Source organism: Amblyraja radiata, chromosome 18, assembly GCF_010909765.2.
Source record: "Amblyraja radiata isolate CabotCenter1 chromosome 18, sAmbRad1.1.pri, whole genome shotgun sequence".
Lineage (NCBI taxonomy): Eukaryota > Metazoa > Chordata > Chondrichthyes > Rajiformes > Rajidae > Amblyraja > Amblyraja radiata.
In genome coordinates this window covers 2,655,912-2,675,590 of record NC_045973.1, presented here as the reverse complement: position 1 = coordinate 2,675,590, position 19,679 = coordinate 2,655,912, and the positions used below count along the sequence as shown (strand labels likewise).

At 48.6% G+C, this 19,679-nt stretch overlaps 1 protein-coding gene across 2 annotated transcripts in view; it reads left to right on the top strand.

Moving 5' to 3' along the window:
* The first annotated feature begins 10,129 nt into the window (after positions 1-10,129).
* The window catches only part of arhgef3 (Rho guanine nucleotide exchange factor 3), a 134,024-nt gene continuing 124,474 nt past the window's right edge, over positions 10,130-19,679 (top strand). For both annotated transcript variants that reach the window (XM_033036579.1, XM_033036578.1), the window contains exon 1: positions 10,130-10,295. In XM_033036579.1, coding sequence (XP_032892470.1) covers positions 10,261-10,295 — 35 coding nt within the window. In that variant the 5' untranslated portion in view covers positions 10,130-10,260. The remainder of the gene's footprint in view (positions 10,296-19,679) is intronic.

Sequence of the window (19,679 nt, the reverse complement as noted above, 5' to 3'; positions counted from 1 at the left end):
GAAACGTTGCCTATTTCCTTAGCTCCATAGATGCTGCTGCACCCGCTGAGTTACTCCAGCACTCTGTGAAACGTCACCTATCCATGTTCTCCACAGATGCTGCCTGACCCGCTGAGTTACTCCAGCACTCTGTGAAACGTCACCTATCCATGTTCTCCACAGATGCTGCCTGACCCACTGAGTTACCCCAGCACTCTGCGTCTCTTATTGACCGGCATGGGACAAACGGAATTGTTTAAAGACTCTGTTCTCCCCGCATGAATGGGATTGCAAAAGTGAAATATCATCTAATATGTTGATGCCTTTTCAAATGCATAAAAAATGATCTTCAATTCCGTACGTGTTTAAGAAAGAACTGCAGATGCTGGAAAAATCGAAGGTGGACAAAAAATGCTGGAGAAACTCAGCGGGTGAGGCAGCATCTATGGAGCGAAGGAATAGGTGACGTTTCGGGTCGAGACCCTTCTTCCGACTGAAGGAATAGGTGACGTCGCCTATTCCTTCGCTCCATAGATGCTGCCTCACCCGCTGAGTTTCTCCAGCATTTTTGTCCACCTTTAATTCTGTATATTGGTTTGGGTCATTATGTATCTTAATGAATATGATGAAACTTGTAGTCGATGGAAATGCTTATGTCCAACTGCTGGATTGTATTGGCCATCAGTTAAGCCTGCTTCTGAAGAGGAGATACATGACAATGTAGGGAAAAAAACAATGGCAAGTTTAGCAAAATCTGTCATCTTGATGGCACTTTGCCCATGAGATGGAGGGTAGATTTAACGGATAGATTTAGATCCAAATCGGACGGGTGGGTGAGATATTGCAGATAAATGTACTGCTGGAAAACATGTCATTTTAATTGAAACTGGCTCGAAGGGCCGAATGGCCTCCTCCTGCACCTATTTTCTCATCTCTATTTCAAATTCCTTGATCTAATGCACAAATCCATAGTTGGATCTGACATTGAAACGTGCTACATTTGGAATTCCGTTCCGTTTTACTTTTCCCAATGTTTGATGCGGTTTACGGCTAAATAGAATGAAGTTTAGATTTTAGCAAATGTTTATTGTTAGAATTTTAAGTTGAATGATTGTAAATAGTTTTCAGATGTGTTCTGAGTTGACTCCCAAAGCTGAGTTAAAGGAGCAGTTCTTTGTACAGGGATGTCCACCAGTCATTGCCTTCTGAATCCCACCTCCAGTATAATCTGGCCCCCAAATAGACACCCTTCACCTCTCCAACCTCTACCAAGATCCTTGATGAGTGCGGGTGTCAGGGGTTATGGGGAGAAGGCAGGAGAATGGGGTTAGGAGGGAGAGATAGATCAGCCGTGATTGAATGGCGGAGTAGACTTGATGGGCCTAATTCTATTCCAATTCCTCCTGACCTGATGTCCTTAAGACATGTGGATGCCAATGTGTGTTCATTCACAGTGAAGGACGTGGAATCTTTTACATACAACCCTGAAACCGCACGTTTTTAGTTGAACCCTCGCGATTCAAAAACGTGGAATTCTGTACCAACCTATTAATATTTGTTTTCCAAGAAAAGTTGTGTTTTGTCATTTGTCCGATTTTATCCAATGCAGTTGATGCCGGTGTGGGCTATATCCAACGCTGGTTGGGTTCCTATAAATTCACAATGTCGTCCGAACAGAGTCCATGTTGATCAAGATGCCCCGTCTACTCTAGCCCCACCTGCCCGCGTTTGGCCCATAATCCCTCTAAATCTGTCCTATCCATGTATCTGTCCTAATATCTTTTAAATATTGTTATAGTGCCTGCATCAACTGCAGTACCTCCGCCAGCTGCTCGTTCCATATTATCACCACCCCTTTTATGAAAAAATTGCCCCTCAACTTCCTATTAAATCTTTCCACCCTCACCTTAAACCTGTGTCCTCTGGTGTTCTTGGTTCCCTGACTCTGGGTAAAAGACTCTGAGCTTCATGCCATCTATCCCCTCATGGTTTTATACACTCGCTTCATAAGAATTAGTGGTCAGATAATGCGCGTTCTTGTTCGTTCCATATCCTGATATCTAAGGTGCATTTGTGTTGTTCTTAGAAACATAGAAAATAGGTGCAGGAGTAGGCCATTCGGCCCTTCGAGCCTGCACCGCCATTCAATATGATCATGGCTGATCATCCAACTCAGTATCCCATCCCTGCCTTCTCTCCATACCCCCTGATCCCTTTAGCCACAAGAGCCACATCTAACTCCCTCTTAAATATAGCCAATGAACTGGCCTCAACTACCTTCTGTGGCAGAGAATTCCACAGATTCACCACTCTCTGTGTGAATCATTTTTTCCTCATCTCGGTCCTAAAAGATTTCCCCTTTATCCTTACACTGTGACCCCTTGTTCTGGACTTCCCCAACATCGGGAACAATCTTCCTGCATCTAGCCTGTCTAACCCCTTAAGAATTTTGTAAGTTTCTATAAGATCCCCCCTCAATCTTCTAAAATCTAGCGAGTACAAGCCGAGTCTGTCCAGTCTTTCTTCATATGAAAGTCCTGACATCCCAGGAATCAGTCTGGTGAACCTTCTCTGTACTCCCTCTATGGCAAGAATGTCTTTCCCCAGATTAGGAGACCCCCACTGTGGCCCAGAGAAGCTCAGCCTCCGTTCAGTTCAGTTTAGTTTATTGTCACGTGTGCTGAGGTACAGTGAAAAGCTTCAGTGAAAGGTTTAGCCTAAAGTTAACCTTGCCCACACCTGCCACGTCACAGTCACGCAGTGGTTGCGAGACGTTACGTGTTGATTTTCTCTCTGGCCCGTGTCCTCTCCACCAGCCACTTTGTACAAACAGGACGGATACATTGATGGCCAGCACGGTGGCGCAGCGATAGAGTTGCTGCCTCACAGCGCCAGAGACACGGGTTCGATCCTGACTACGGGCGCTCTCTGTACGGAGTTTGTACGTTCTCCCCGTGACTGCGTGGGTTCTCTCCGGGTGCTCCGGTTTCCTACCACACTCCAAAGACGTACAGGTTTGTAGGTTAATTGGCTTCAGTAAAATGGTAATATTGTCCCTAGTGTGGGATAGTGTAATGCCCCTGTCCCACTTAGGAAACCTGAACGGAAACCTCTGGAGACTTTGCGCCCCACCCAAGGTTTCCGTGCGGTTCCCGGAGGTTTTTGTCAGTCTCCCTACCTGCTTCCACTACCTGCAACCTCCGGCAACCACCTGCAACCTCCGGGAACCGCACGGAAACCTTGGGTGGGGCCCAAAGTCTCCAGAGGTTTCCGTTCAGGTTTCCTAAGTGGGACAGGGACTTTAGTGTACGGGGTGATCGCTGGTCGGCACGGACTCGGTGGGCCGAAGGGCCCGTTTCCGTGCTGTATCTCTATAAAGTCTAAAGATAGTGAAAGGACCCAGGTTGCTGGTGTTGGTCTGTGGTGGGGAGTTTGTAGATTGAAGCTGGGATTTAATTTGTCTTTGTCCTGTTTTGTGTTCAGAGGGTCAGGTTCACCCCCATCTGGTCATCAGTACGGTGGTCGAAGCTCACGTTATATTTACAGGAATTCTGAATACTGCTCAGTCATTGTTTGCATAAATCTATAAGTTGATGTTTTGTTTTGTTAGTGTTTAAGAAGGAACTGCAGATGCTGGAAAATCTAAGGCAGACAACGTTTTGGGCCGAATCCCTTGGGAAATAGGCAACGTTTTGGGCCGAATCCCTTGGGAAATAGGCAACGTTTTGGGCCGAATCCCTTGGGAAATAGGCAACGTTTTGGGCCGAATCCCTTGGGAAATAGGCAACGTTTTGGGCCGAATCCCTTGGGAAATAGGCAACGTTTTGGGCCGAAACCCAAGGGTTTCGGCCCGAAACGTTGCCTATTTCCTTCGCTCCGTAGATGCTGCCGCACCCGCTGAGTTTCTCCAGCACTTTTGTCTACGTTCCTGTTTTGTTAGCTTATACATGACGTTAATATGTCTTCACACTTGCTTTCTGCAGACCATCTGTCCAAGCTATGCCTTGGTCGTCATGAACATCTCTCGAGTGCCTTTTATAAACCTCTAAATCACCCGAAGCATCCTGTATTTTACGTGTTATAAATTAAACGGAGAGAATTTTCTTACTTTTTTCTTTTTGTACTTAAGAAAAATAAAAAAAGTGAACACGGAAAAAATATCCAGCTATGCTTTCATATACACAATAATTCTTACAGTGGCCATTTTTATGATCTGTTAGTTAGTTATATAAAGAATGCATGTGATCAACTTGAGTCTTGCAAACATCTGTGGGTTTTCAGTGTCCATTGAATCAGTTTGGAGCCTAATTGTTCAAACTAACTGTGTCACCCTCTGCCATAACCATCATGGGTTTATTATCAAAGTGTCTGCATGGTTTTGATTTTAGCTGTGGAATGCATTATTGATTGTTACCCCAACTAGATTAGAACCGAAGATAGACACTGAAGGGGCTGTCCCACTGTACGAGGTAATTCAAGAGTTCTCCCGGGTTTCCCCTGATTCGAACTCGGAGAATTACGGTAATGGCCGCTCGTAGGTACTCGGGGCTCTCGTGGACATTTTTCACAGTGTTGAAAAGACTTCACGAGTTGCCGCGTTTCCCGAGTACCTGCCGCTAGCGTTACGAGCCGCTACGAGACGTCCACGGGCTCCGACGTACATTCTACGTACTTACCACAAGTTTGATTATTTAAAACTCGGGAGAGCTCTTGGATTACCTCATACAGTGGGACAGCCCCTTAAATAAATGCTGGAGTAATTGGATTGGATTGGATTCCTTTTATTGTCATTCAGACATTTCGGTCTGAACGAAATGTCGTTGCCTGCAGTCATACATGTACAAATAAATGGCAAAAGTCTTAAAGTCTTAACTCGGCAGAACAAACGGGCAGCATCTCTGGAGAGAAGGAATGGGTGACGTTTTGGGTCGAGACCCTTCCTCAAACACCTCTCCACATCAGTTTACCTTTATAATTATTTCCATCCATGGGAAACAGCTTCTTCCAAAAGGAGGTTTACTATCCTTCCCCCTCCCTAAGACGCCAATGTTTCATGTCAACGTTCTTTATCCTGAAGAAGGGTCTCGAGGCGAAACGTCACCCCATTCCTTCACTCCAGGGATGCTGCCTGTCTGTCCCGCTGAGTTACTCCAGTATCCAGTACATTAAAGCCACTCACCACAGTTTCAGATACGTTTGCTCATGTTTTTTTCTTTGTGCAAGTGTTCTTTCAGTTGCATTTATTATTGTAACCAATATTATGTCCTGAGTGAAGGCAGATTTCTTCACTCCCCGCCTGGTGAATAGTTGACTAACTTTCAACCAAAACACCATTGAGCAGCCAAGTTCCACACATCTGTTTGTGAATCCAGCTGTGCTTCCTCATTCAACTCATCTCCACCCTGTGCACTTGTGAACCCTCTCGCTTCCCCAAACTCACTGTCACCGCTTGTTATAAGGGGGGTTTTTATTCTGTACACACAAAGGTGCCGGTTCAATACACATCACCCATAAACATATGTGGCTCAGAAATATAGAATGACGTTTGCTATTTTTGAGGTGCAGCCACATTATCCCGTCACCGAAAAAGCACCGTTTGTAATCAGATCGACCCAGAACGTCACCCATTCCTTCTCTCCAGAGATGCTGCCTGTCCCGCTGAGTTACTCCAGCATTTAAGTAAGTAAGTTTATTGGCCAAGTATTCACATACAAGGAATTTGCCTTGGTGCTCCGCCCACAAGTAACAACATGACATACAGTGACAGTTACGAATGACTCAGAAAACACTAAACATTAATAATAATAAAACATTAATGATAAAACACCATTGATCAAGCATGTGAACCAACACAATACCAGAGCAAAGGGAGGCTACAGATTTTTGGCTGTTGAGTAGAGTTACTGATTGTGGATGATCAGCCATGATCACAATGAATGCTGGCTCGAAGGGCCGAATGGCCTCCTCTTGCATCTATTTTCTATGTTTCTAACCAGAGAGCGGCGCTGAACTACTATCTACCTCATTGGTGACCCTTGGACTATCCTTGACTGGACTGTGCTGGCTTTACCTTGCACTAAACGTTACTCCCTCATCATGTATCTACACACTGTAAACGGCCCGATTGTAATCATGTATTGTCTTTCCGCAGACTGGTTAGCACGCAACAAACGCTTTTCACTGCACCTCGGTACACGTGACAATAAACTAAACTGAAACAGAAACATTATTTACCAGGGTAAAGAGAAATATCAGAGTGCAGAATATACATTGCTCAGTCCGACTGGACCTACCTGAACTCCTGGACACTTTAATTCCTTTTCCCATTCCCACACTGACCTCTCTGTCCAATGTCAGAGTGAGGCTAAACGCAAATTGGAGGAACAGCACCTGATATTTCACTTACAGCCCAGTGGTATGAATACTGATTTCTCTAACTTCAAGCAATCCCTGCACTCCCTCTCTCTCTCCATCCCCCCCCAAGTTGCACCAGCATCTCTGGAGAGAAAGAATGGGTGGCATTTCGGGTCAGGTCTGAAGAAGGGTCTCGACCCCAAAAAAGTCACCCATTCCTTCTCTCCAGAGATGTTGCCTGTCCCGCTGAGTTACTTCAGTTTTATACACAACAGACAATGGGTGCAGGAGTAGGCCATTCGGCCCTTCGAGCCAGCACCGCCATTCAATGTGATCATCCCCAATCAGTACCCCGTTCCTGCCTTCTCCCCATATCCCCTGACTCCGCTATCTTTAAGAGCCCTATCTAGCTCTCCTCTCCATCTCTCCCCTCTTCCCTCCTACTCACTCCTATCCCCTCCACTCACCTACTCCCCTCATCACCTCTCCTCCCCTCTCCTTTCCTCGCCTGTCCCCTCCTCCCTTCTCATCCCCTCTCCTCCCCACTCCTTCACTTCCTCTCCTCCCCTCTCTACTCTCACCCCTACCCTCCCCTCTTCTCTCTCCTCTGTGTGTGTCTATCTTCGGTTTAAACCAGCATCTGTGGTTCCTTCCTAAACTAAACTGTGAATTTGTAAAACAAAAACTCCTTGCTCTGGGAGGGGGCCCTGCTCTGGTAGCAGCCGTGTCAGCAGCGCGTCAGTTTTTTCAACTTTTTTTTATTTTTTAGTATGTTTTAAAGTATGTGCTTAATGTTCCTTTGTGTGTTATGTGTGGGGGGGGTAAGGGGGAAACCACTTCGGTCGCCTCCTCCATGGAGAGGCGACATTTTCCAGGTCGCCTCCCCCGTGGCCTAACATCAAGGATCGGCGCGGCCTTTCCCGGAGACGCGCCCGGGGTTCAGCGGCGGGCGCAGTGTGGACTCTCGGCGTGGAGCGGGTGAACCCTCGCTGGAGGGGAGCGCTCCGTTTCGCTGGCCCGGGGCAGCCGGCAGCCTGAAGCCGTGGTCTGCATAGCTCCAGCTGGTGCGACGTCTACAGCCTCGTGGGGGACCCGGGCGAAGAAGAAGCCATCACTGCCGGCCCACGGCCAACTTCTACCGCGGGCCCGGCGTGAACTTACCAACACCCCTGGAGGGGAGCTTCGACCGCCGGCCCTGCAGTCTGCGGTGCTTCTGGCTGCGGCGGGGACTTTAAATCTCGACCGCCGGCCTGCGGCCTACAACAACTTAAAGCCGCGGTCTCCGGTGAGGAAGAGCCGATCCTGGACTGACTCTGGACTCTGGTCCTGTACACGGGGGGGGGGAAATGGAGGAGGACTGGCCAAATGTTGTGCCTTCCACCACAGTGATGAATGCTGTGGTGGATGTTTGTGTTACAGTTTTATTGTGGTTGTGTGTTCTTTATTATTGTATCGCTGCTGACAACCCAAAATTCCACCGACCCTGGTTGTGTGGCAAATAAATTCTATCTAATTCTATCTAATTCTAAAAGAGAAATGGGGAAACAAGATGCCGAGAGTGTGCCCAGTAGTTGTGCAGCCCACGACCAGAGAGCTGAGGCAAGTGAATAACACACACACACCACGCCCAATGTACTTGGAACAAATGTACACTCAGTTCAAAACTCTGGGGAATCTGTAACAAACATCCAGTAACATGACTACACAACGCAGGACAGGCCCTTTGGCCAACTATGATGCCAAGATGAACTAAACTCCTGTCTGCACATGACGCATTCCCTGCATATCATTGAAACATAGACAATAGGTGCAAGAGTAGGCCATTCGGCCCTGCGAGCCAGCATCGCCATTCAATGTGATCATGGCTGATCATCCACAATCAGTATTTAAGAAGGAACTGCAGATGCTGGAAAACCGAAGGTAGACAAACATGCTGGAGAAACATCGGGTGCAGCAGCATCTGTGGAGCGAAGGAAATAGGCAACGTTTCGGGACGAAACCCGAAAGGGTTTCGCCCCGAAACGTTGCCTATTTCCCAAGGGATTCGGCCCGAAACGTTGCCTATTTCCTTCGCTGCATAGATGCTGCTGCACCCGCTGAGTTTCTCCAGCATTTTTGTGTACCATCCAAAATCAGTACCCTGTTCCTGCCTTCTCCCCATATCCCTTGCATCCCCCCCTTAGCCCTAAGAACTAAATCTAACTCTCTCTTGAAAACATCCAGTGAATCAGCCTCCACTGCCTTCTGTGGCAGAGAATCCCACAGATTCACAACTCTCTGGGTGAAAACGTTTTTCCTCATCTCTGCCCTAAATGGCCCACCCCTTATTCTTAAACCGTGGCCCCTGGTTCTGGACTCCCCCAACATGGGGAACATTTTCCCAGCATCTACCCTGTCCAATCCCTTAAGGATTTTATATGTTTCTATAAAAACCCTCTCATCCTTTTAAATTTCAGTGAATATTAGTCCAGTCGATCCATATGCCTATTTAAAAATCTCTGAAACGCCACTATCGTACCTGCCTCCACCACCACCCCGGGCAGTGTGTAATATAAATTGCCCTGCACATCCCCTTTACCCTTTACCCCTCTCAGCTCCAAAATATGCCCTCTAGCCTCTGAAATTTCCATCCTGAGAAAAAGGTTCTGCCTGTCTACCCTATCTACACCACTCATCATTTTATATACGTCTGTCTTAAGGGGTTGGACAGGCTAGATGTAGGAAGATTGTTCCCGATGTTGGGGAAGTCCAGAACAAGGGGTCACAGTTTAAGGATAAGAGGGAAATCTTTTAGGACCGAGATGAGGAAAACATTTTTTACACAGAGAGTGGTGAATCTGTGGAATTCTCTGCCACAGAAGGTAGTTGAGGCCACAGTTCATTGGCTATATTTAAGAGGGAGTTAGATGTGGCCCTTGTGGCTAAAGGGATCAGGGGGTATGGAGAGAAGGCAGGTACAGGATACTGAGTTGGATGATCAGCCATGATCATATTGAATGGCGGTGCAGGCTCGAAGGGCCGAATGGCCCACTCCTGCACCTATTGTCTATGTTTCTATGTCACGTCTCCCTCAACCTCTGGCGTTCCAGAGAAGACAATCCAAGTTTGTCAAATCTCTCGTTGTACGAAGTGCTGGAGTAACTCAGCGGGTCAGGCAGCATCTGTGGAGAACATGGATAGGTGACGTTTCACAGAGTGCTGGAGTAACTCAGCGGGTCAGGCAGCATCTGTGGAGAACATGGATAGGTGACAGTACACGGTCTTCAGAAAGACCCTTCGTTCCGACCAGAAACGTCACCTATCCATGTTCTCCACAGATGCTGCCTGACCCGCTGAGTTACTCCAGCACTCTGTGTCTTTGTTTGTATATCAGCATCTGCAGTTGCTTGTGTCACTTTAAACCAAAACCCTCCAATCCAGACAGATTTCAGGTGAACCATCTTCTGCACCCCTCCACAAAGCATGGTGACCCCAAATATAAATAATCTCATCTACATCCCAGGGAGAAAGACAAGGAGAGGGGGAGAGAGAGAGGGGGCAGGGAGAGAGAGGGAGGGAGAGAGAGAGGGAGTGAGAGGGAGGGAGAGGGGCAGGGGAGAGAGAGAGGGGGGACAGGGAGAGAGGGCAGGGAGAGGGGGGAAAGAGGGGGAGAGAGAGAGGGGGGAGAGAGGGAGAGTGAGAGAGGGACAGAGAGAGAGAGAGAGATTGGGCAGGGGAGAGAGAGAGAGAGGGGGAGAGGGACAGAGAGAGAGAGAGGGGACAGGGAGAGAGAGAGAGTGAGTGAGAGAGAGAAAGGGAGAGGGAGTGACCCAGAGACAGAGGGCAGCAGGGAGCGGCTGCCGGGGGCTGGGCTGGTTGCGGGACGGGACGGGACGGGACGGGGAGTCGGGGCAGGAAGAGCGGCTGAAGTCTCCCCGCCGCCGTCACATGCAGCCCGGGGACCCGCAACATGTCCCGGACAGGTAACCCCGCTCCCCCTGCCCTGCCCCTTGTGTCTCCCCCCTCCTCACCCTCGGCCCAGGGGGGTCTCTCCCCAAACCCCCCCACCCACGCTCGAACCCCCCGAGAAACACAGATCTCTATCCGAGCCAAAGAAAACGAGATCACGAACCCCGCGGGTCTCTTTCATCTCTATCCTCTCACCTCCCCTCATCCCCATCTCTAACCCAGTTCTCATACCCGCTCCACCCACCTCTCTCCCCTCCTCACTCCCCCTCTCTCCCCCCTTTCTACTGCCCTCTCTCTCCTCTCTCCCCACCCCTCTCCCCCTCCCCCCCTCTCTTCCCCCCCTCTCTGCCCCCTCTCTCCACCTCTCCCACCTTCCTCTCTCTCTGTGTCCCCCCCCTCTCTCTCTCCCCCCCTCTGTCAATTCAATTTTCAATTTTCAATTTTAAAAACTTTATCGGCATGATAAAAACATTGTTACATTGCCAAAGTATAAAACATGACATACACATTTAAAATGCATAAGTATAAATACAAGTCTCTGCCCCCCTCTCTCCCCCCTCACCCCTCTCTCACCCTTCTCACTCTCCCCTCACCACCCCTCTCTCCCTCCCCCCTCTCCGTTCCACCCCCTTGCCCAGACAGGGCACACAGCGGAGGGGGCGAGGAGCTATTCAGTTTGAGTTGAGTTTGTTGTCCCGTGTACTGAGGTACAGTGAGAAGCTTGTGTTGCGTGCTAACCAGCCAGCAGAAAGACAACACATGATTCCAATGGGGCGGTGTACAATGGGGCTGGCTGTAACTGTGTCTATACCTGGGGTCGGTTTGTATTCATTGATACCGCTGCCAAGATCAGTGTCCCATCGAGCTCACTGTTGTTATGTTTGCACAGATTGCAAAGTTTTGCGTTGGGTTTTTAATTCTTGTTTCGAGGCACATATCCCCGCTGGCTCCAGTTATTTCAGTACAGGTACCTCTCTCTTTTAAAGCAATCGGGCTGCCGTTACTTGTCCAGGGAAACTCGAGCTGTGGAGGCCAATTCACTGGATGTATTCAAGCGAGAGTTAGATTTAGCTAGACAAAAGTGCTGGAGAAACTCAGCGGGTGCAGCAGCATCTATGGAGCGAAGGAAATAGGCAACGTTTCGGGGCCGAAACCCTTGGGTTTCGGCCCGAAACGTTACCTATTTCCCAAGGGATTCACCCCAAAACGTTGCCTATTTCCCAAGGGATTCGGCCCGAAACGTTACCTATTTCCCAAGGGATTCGGCCCGAAACGTCGCCTATTTCCTTCGCTCCACAGATGCTGCTGCACCCGCTGAGTTTCTCCAGCACTTTTGTCTACCTTCGATTTTCCAGCATCTGCAGTTCCTTCTTAAACAGTTAGATTTAGCTCTTGGGGTTAACGGAATCAAGGGATATGGGGAGAAAGCAGGAACGGGGTACTGATTGTGGATGATCAGCCGTGATCATATTGAATGGCGGTGCTGGCTCGAAGGGCCGAATAGCCTACTCCTGCACCTATTGTCTATGTTTCTGTGACACGCTGTCGTTCGGTGTCGGTTTGCTTTCGCTCTTTGCAAAAAGTTGAAATGGACGGTTCACAAGCAGGGTGGAGTCGATGAGGGTGAGAGTTTTACTCAAAGAAGGGTCTCGGCCCGAAACGTTACCTATTTCCTTCGCTCCATAGATGCTGCCTGTCCCGCTGAGTTACTCCAGCAGTTTGTGTCTATCTAGAATTGGCGACCCTTGGGCTGGGAGACTGAGAGACGTACTTGGACACAAGGAACTGGTTACGGAAAAAGACCTTGGGAGGAAGGAACTGCAGATGCTGGTTTACACCGAAGATAGACACAAAATGCCGGAGTAACCCTAAAGCCCCTGTCCCACTTAGAAAACCTGAACGGAAACCTCTGGAGACTTTGCGCCCCACCCAAGGTTTCCGTGCGGTTCCCGGAGGTTTTTGTCAGTCTCCCTACCTGCTTCCACCACCTGCAACCTCCGGCAACCACCTGCAACCTCCGGGAACCTTGGGTGGCGCGCAAAGTCTCCAGAGGTTTCCGTACAGGTTTCCTAAGTGGGACAGGGGCATTAACTCTAATGGTGCTGCCTGTTCCGCTGAGTTACTTCAGCATTTTGTGTCTAACTACAAAGTGAGTTTAGTTTAGTTTATTGTCACGTGTACCGAGGTACAGTGAAAAGCTTGTGTTACTTGCTGTCCAGTCAGTGGACAGACTATACATGATTACCAATGAGCCGTTTACAGTGTATAGATTCATGATGAAGGGAATATGGTTTAGTGCATGGTAAAGTCCTATAAAGTCCGATTAAAGATAGTACGAGGGTCTCCAATGAGGTAGATGGGAGGTCAGGGCTGCTCTCTAGTTGGTGAGAGGACGGTTCAGTTGCCTGATAACAGCTGGGAAGAAACTGTGAAGGAACTGTAGATGCTGGCTTACACCAAAGATAGACACAGAGTGCTGGAGTAACTCAGCGGGTCAGGCAGCATCTGTGGAGAACATGGATAGGTGATGTTTCACAGAGTGCTGGAGTAACTCAGCGGGTCAGGCAGCATCTGTGGAGAACATGGATAGGTGACATTTTGGGTTGGGATCCTTCTGCAGACCTCCCTGTTTGGCCCAACCAGAATCTAAGGTACCTATGTCACTATCCACGTTCGCTGGAGAAGCTGCCTGACCCGCTGACTTACTCCAGCACTGTGTCTATTTTTATAAATCGGCATCTGCAGTTCCTTGTGTCTATGCCTTTCTTACTGTGAGATAATATTAAAGTTGAGATATTCATCAAAATTATATTAAATGGATTTATTTTAATCAAAATTATATTAAAGTTGACTTATGTTAATCACAGGTGGGGAGATATGGGGAGAAGGCAGGAACGGGGAACTGATTGGGGATGATCAGCCATGAGGGAGGAGAGGGAGGGGGAGGGGGGGAGGAGAGGGAGGGGGGTAGAGAGAGAGGTGGAGGAGAGGGAGGGGGGAGGGAAGGGAGAGGGGGAGGAGACGGAGAGAGGAGAGGGAGGGGGAGAGAGGGGGGAAGGAGAGGGGCGGAGGAGGGTGAAGTGAGGCTGAGGGAGGGGAGTGGCAAGGAGAAGTGGAGAAAGAGAGGGAGGTAGAGAGGTAGAAGCGGGGGGAGAGGCGGGGAGAGAGAGGGAGAGTGATGGGGGAAAAGTCACAGAAGTAATGTTTCAGGGCAATGAACTTTAAACAAAACAAACCATGAGAACATATTTTCCAGCCTTATTCAACATTATGAGTGGACTGAAAGTACTAATTTCCACCGAATATTTGATTTAGTTTTTCCCTAAAGTCTGCAAGTGTCTGCAAGTAGTTGCAACAGTTTGTTGTTGGCTGATTTGAGGCACTGTAGTTGTGTTCCTCTTGGCAAAATGTGGTCATATAATTCATTACATTTTGGCTGAGGCTGGGCTATCAAACACTAGCTGATCATAGACACAGAGTGCTGGAGTAACTCAGCGGGACAGGCAGGCAGCATCTATGGAGAGAAGGAATAGGTGACGTTTCGGGTCGAGACCCTTCTTCAGACTGATGTGGGGGGGGGGGGGGGGGGCGGAAAGAAGAAAGGAAGAGGCGGAGACAGTGGGCTGTGGGAGAGCTGGGAAGGGGAAGAGAAAGCAGGGACTACCTGAAATTGGAGAAGTCAATGTTCATACCGCTGGGGTGTAAACTACCCAAGTGAAATATGAGGGTAGCACCTCATATTTCACTTCCCCTCCCCTTCCCAGCTCTCCCACAGCCCACTGTCTCCGCCTCTTCCGTTCTTCTTCCCGCCCCCCCCCCCCCCCCCCCCCCCACCCTCACATCAGGGTCTCGATCCGAAACGTTGCCTATTTCCTTCGCTCCATAGGTGCTGCCTCACCCGCTGAGTTTCTCCAGCATTTCTGTCTACCATAGATAAGGGAGTGTAAGGTGTGAAAACAGGACAGAGGGAATGGAGATCAAGGAAAATGTAAAATGCGTCATTGTTAGCTGGGAGAAAGTAACAGCAAAGCAAACACAGATAAAATGTAGTCGGAGACAGTATAGACTGGTGGGGGAACTGGGAAGGGGATGGGGTGGTGAGGTGCTGTCCCTCCAATTTGCACTGGGCCTCACTGACAATGGGGGAGGCCCAGGACACAAAGGTCGGTGTGGGAATGGGACACGATCTGAAGGCCGATACGGGATGTATCTGCAGATATTATTCCAGGTACTGGACTTCAGATTACACATGAAACTGCGAAGGTCACAGAGTATTTTGCACATGAGTATAGAATGAATGCAGGATAGCAACACACAACAAGCTTCACAGCCACACAGCAACAGAAAGGTGAACATCATTCAACATTAAGCTGGGCATAGTGCCGAGAAGATTTACAATTTTGGTACAGTTTTGGTCTCCTAATCTGAGGAAAGACATTCTTGCCATAGAGGGAGTACAGAGAAGGTTCACCAGACTGATTCCTGGGATGGCAGGATTTTCATATGAAGAAAGACTGGCTTGTACTCGCTAGAATTTAGGAGATTGAGGGGGGATCTTATAGAAACTCACAAAATTCTTAAGGGGTTGGACAGGCTAGATGCAGGAAGATTGTTCCCGATGTTGGGGAAGTCCAGAACAAGGGGTCACAGTTTAAGGATAAGGGGGAAATCTTTAGTCTCGTGTGTTGTGCAACTTGTACCATCACATGAGGTGATGCATGAGTAAGGATTGAAGCATCAGTCAGGGCTGGTCCCTGTGGGCTCGGCTGTGATGTGCAGAGAGATGTCTTGTGCTGTTTGTTGGGAGCAGCTGCCTGACTTCATCCAGAGCGCTGGTAGCTGATGTAACAGCCTGCCCTGTTTGCCTGCCCTATCCTGAGAGACAGTGTACTGCCTGGAGTTTACAACTTGTGTTATTATGTTACTCTACATGTTCCGCGTTCAGAGTGAAAACTAATGACTTACAGCTCCAACCCGCTTGGCCAAACCAGCACATTCTGTTTTTGCAAATTCAGACTCGGTTTAGCAGCAGTGTCTGAGAACCTCGAAACTTAACAGTGCAGAGATAATAGACACAGAGTGCTGGAGTAACTCAGCGGGTCAGGCAGCATCTGTGGAGAACGTGGATAGGTGATGTTTCACAGAGTGCTGGAGTAACTCAGTGGGTCAGGCAGCATCTGTGGAGAACATGGATAGGTGACGTTTCGGGTCGGGACCTTCTTCAGACTGATACTGGCGGGGGGGGGGGGGGGGGTGTTAAGAAAGCTAGAAGAGATGAGGGGACAGGGTAAAGTCAGGCCATTGACATTTCAGGTTGAGACCTTGCCTCAGAACTGAGAGAACACAAAACATTGGCAATGTGTAGCACCCCTACACTAGCAACTACCCTACACAGACCAGGAACAATTTACTATTTTACCGAAACTAATCACCCTATAAACCTGCACGTCTTTGGAGTGTGGGAGGAAACCGGAGCACCCGGAGAAAACCCACGCAGTTACGGGGAGAACGTACAAACTCCGTACAGACAGCGCCCGTAGTCAGACTTTGTACTAGTATTATGGTTATTAATTTATTGATTTTTGAAAAATTATTTTATTTATCTGTGTGTTATTGTGCTTACAGTCTCTTTAAGCTGTTGTTAGTAAGAATTTCACTCCTGTTGTTTGTACATATGGCAGTTAAACACAAGTTAAACACATAATACTGGAGTAATTCAGCGGGACAGGCAGCATCTCTGGAGAGAAGGAATGGGTGATGTTTCGGGTCGAGTCCCTTCTTCGGACTGGAGAATGGTCTCAACACGAAACGTCACCCATTCCTTCTCTCCAGAGATGCTGCCTGTCCCGCTGAGTTACTCCAGCAATTTGTGTCTATCTTCACTTTAAACCAGCATCTGCAGTTCCTTCCTACAAAAAATTAAAAGCACTCCTGACTTGTTGTGTAGGGAGGAACTGCAGATGCTGGTTTACGCCAAAGACAGACACAAAATGCTGGGGCAACTCTTGAGTGCAGCGTAGGTTGACCAGGTTAATCCCCGGGATGGCGGGACTGACATATGATGAAAGAATGGGTCGACTGGGCTTATATTCATTGGAATCTTATAGAAACATATACAATTCTTAAGGGATTGGACAGGCTGGGTGCAGGAAAAATGTTCCTGATGTTGGGGGAGTCCAGAACCAGGGCTCACAGTTTAAGAATAAGGGATAGGGATTTAGGACTGAGATGAGGGAAAACTTTTTCACCCAGAGAGTTGTGAATCTGTGGGATTCTCTGCCACAGAAGGCAGTGGATGCCGATTCACTGAATGTATTCAAGAGAGAGTTAGATTTAGCTATTGGGGCTAACGGAATCGAGGGATATGGGGAGAAGGCAGGAACGGGGTACTGATTGGGGATGATCAACCATGATCATATTGAATGGTGGTGCTGGCTCGAAGGGCCGAATGGCCTACTCCTGCACCTATTGTCTATAATAGTGGAATCAGCTTAACCCTACCCATAACTCTCGTCCAAATTCCTTCTCCCTTCACTGGCCCCAAACTCACTCACTCCTGCACCTATATTTATATGTTTGACTTCTTGAATGGAGAGATGACAAATGCGACATTATTTAAGATAATTGTATTATTGTAACAAGAGATAAAAGTGAATGGCTGTGCTGGGTGGGGTGGAAGACTATGAATGGCAATCACGTCCGGATCCCTGCCGCCTGTAAGACTCTCATTGTTCCATTGTCGGGACAAATGACAATTGAAACACTCTTGGCACTTAACTAACGAGAGGATTGGTCTCAAAGGTTCTACAGCTCCCAGGATATTACCACCATCGCGATGACGGAAGATGTCACAGGTGTGAACTATCTTGTGATGTGCAGGAAGGAACTGCAGATGCTGGTTTACACCGAAGATAGACACAAAATGCTGGAGTAACTCGGTGGGACAGGCAGCATCTCTGGAGAGAAGGAGTGGGTGACGTTTCGGGTCGAGACCCTTCCTCAAACACGTCTCCACGTCAGTTTACCATTCCAATTCTTTCCTTCCATGGCAAGAGTTTACTCCAAAATAATTTCATCGTCCTATCTGGAACATATGACAATTAAACACTTCTCCCTCCCCAAGACACCAACGTTTAATGTTAACGTTCTTCAGCCTGAAGAAGGGTCTCGGCCCGAAACGTCACCCATTCCTTCTCTCCAGAGACCCTTCTTTAGACTTCTTCAGGTCACTGTTTTCGGGCTCCTGTACCTCCTTCCCGACGGCAGATGAGAGGGTGACCAGTGGGGGTGTGGTCTTTGATGATGCTGGCTGCCTGTTTGAGGCAGTGACTCCTGTAGATCCCATTGAGGGCAGTGAATTTGTGGAATTCTTTGCCACAGACGGCTGTGGAGGTCAAGTCAGTGACTATATTTAAGGCAGAGACAGATAGATTCTTGATTAGTGCGGGTGTCAGGAGTTATGGGGAGAAGGCAGGAGAATGGGGTTAGGAGGGAGTGTAGATCAGACATGATTGAATGGTGGAGTGGGCTCGATGGGCCGAATGGCCTAATTCTGCTCCTATCTCTTGTGATGATGGGGATTGATTAAGCAGAGAAAAGCGATCGGGGAGAATCTGGATTTAGTGACTGGCTCATTTAATTAGTTAAATTGCATTTGCAAGCTCTCTGCGGAGTGAATTCACATCTGTGCTGCAGCCTAATTGTGTTTACTGGTATGGGTGTCATGTTGCACAAGGCAGCCGCACTCAGGGAAGAACAAAGGGGCGGTGGCCGTGAGACGTTTCAGAAGGAATTGCAGATGCTGGGAAAATCAAAAGTAGACAAAAAATGCTGGGGAAAATTTCTCACAGAGAGTGGTGAGTCTGTGGAATTCTCTGCCTCAGAGGGCGGTGGAGGCGGGTTCTCCGGATGCTTTCAAGAGAGAGCTAGATAGGGCTCTTAAAGATAGCGGAGTCAGGGGATATGGGGAGAAGGCAGGAACGGGGTACTGATTGGGGATGATCAGCCATGATCATATTGAATGGTGGTGCTGGCTCGAAGGGCCAAATGGCCTACTCCTGCACCTATTGTCTATTGTCTATCTTGGAGGCAGTCAATGCTAGTTGATTGTGACCTTGGGCTCAGCCAGTTAGGAGGCATGGTGTCACATATCTGACGGTCCCACATTGATCTCCAGATAAGATGCCTTTTGTCCTTGGAAGGAATGTCACCTGAGGTTCAGACTTGTGATGGAACTTCTGACTCAAAGACAGCCGCGTGGAAAATCTCTCCTTCCTGTATCTGCAAAGAACAGCAGACATCCTTCACTTTACTTCAGTGAAGAAGCAGTTCATGTTTAAGAAGGAACTGCGGATGCTGGAAAAATCAAAGGTAGACAAAAGTGCTGGAGAAACTCAGCGGGTGAGGCAGCATCTATTGAGCGAAGGAAATAGGTGACGTTTCGGGTCGAGACCCTTCGTAGAAAGAGCGTTGATCTGCTCTGATTTCAAGTACCTCCGTCATTCCTTCCTGCCCTGTCCCCTGCCCTAGTTGTCTGATTGGTTCCACAGTCCTTGTCTCCCTCTCGTTAGCACATCTTCCCCAGCCAACAATGGCCCATTCAAGATGGCGGCGCTGCCTTAGCAGCTGCGGCTCGCCTGCAGTCCGTTTGTTTCTTCTTTTATTTTTTTGTTTCTTCTTTTGTCCTGTTAATTTTTGGTTTTATTTTATTATGTTGTGTATGGGTGTGGGGGGTGGGGGGTGTGTGGGGGTGGGGGTGTGGGGGGGTGGGGGGGTGGGGAGAAACAGGTTTTTGGTCTCTTCCTTTGGGGGGATGCGACTTCTCTTGTCGTATCCCCCGTGTCCGTCTCTGTCTGCGCCGAGGCCTAATGGCGGAGCTTGCGGCCTCGGAGCTGGGGCAGCGTTCCAGCGGCAACATCGGAGCTGTGGCGTTCCGGCGGCAGCGGCAACCCGACCTCGGAGGATCGGCCACGTCGGTGGACAACGGCGTCGGGAGCTCACAGGTCGCCTCGGAGCAGAGGGAGAACAAGGAGGGAAGGGACAAGGACTTTAAGATTTTTGCCTTCCATCACAGTGAGGAGGTGCCTGGTGAACTCACTGTGGTGGGTGTTAAATTTGTGTTTATTGTGTGTTTTTGTCATTTTTATTATATGTATGACTGCAAGGCAACGACATTTCGTTCAGACCGAAAGGTCTGAATGACAATAAAGGCTACTTTGACTACTTTGACTTTGACTTTGAAATTTGTGGGCTCCACCCTTCCTGAGGCTATTTCAGAGTCTTATGACGGGCCTCGACCCAAAACGTAAGTCTGATGAAGCTTGACCCGAAACGTCTCCCATTCCTTGTCTCCAGAGATGCTGCCTGCCCTGCTTAGTTACTCCAGTTTCTTGCGTCTG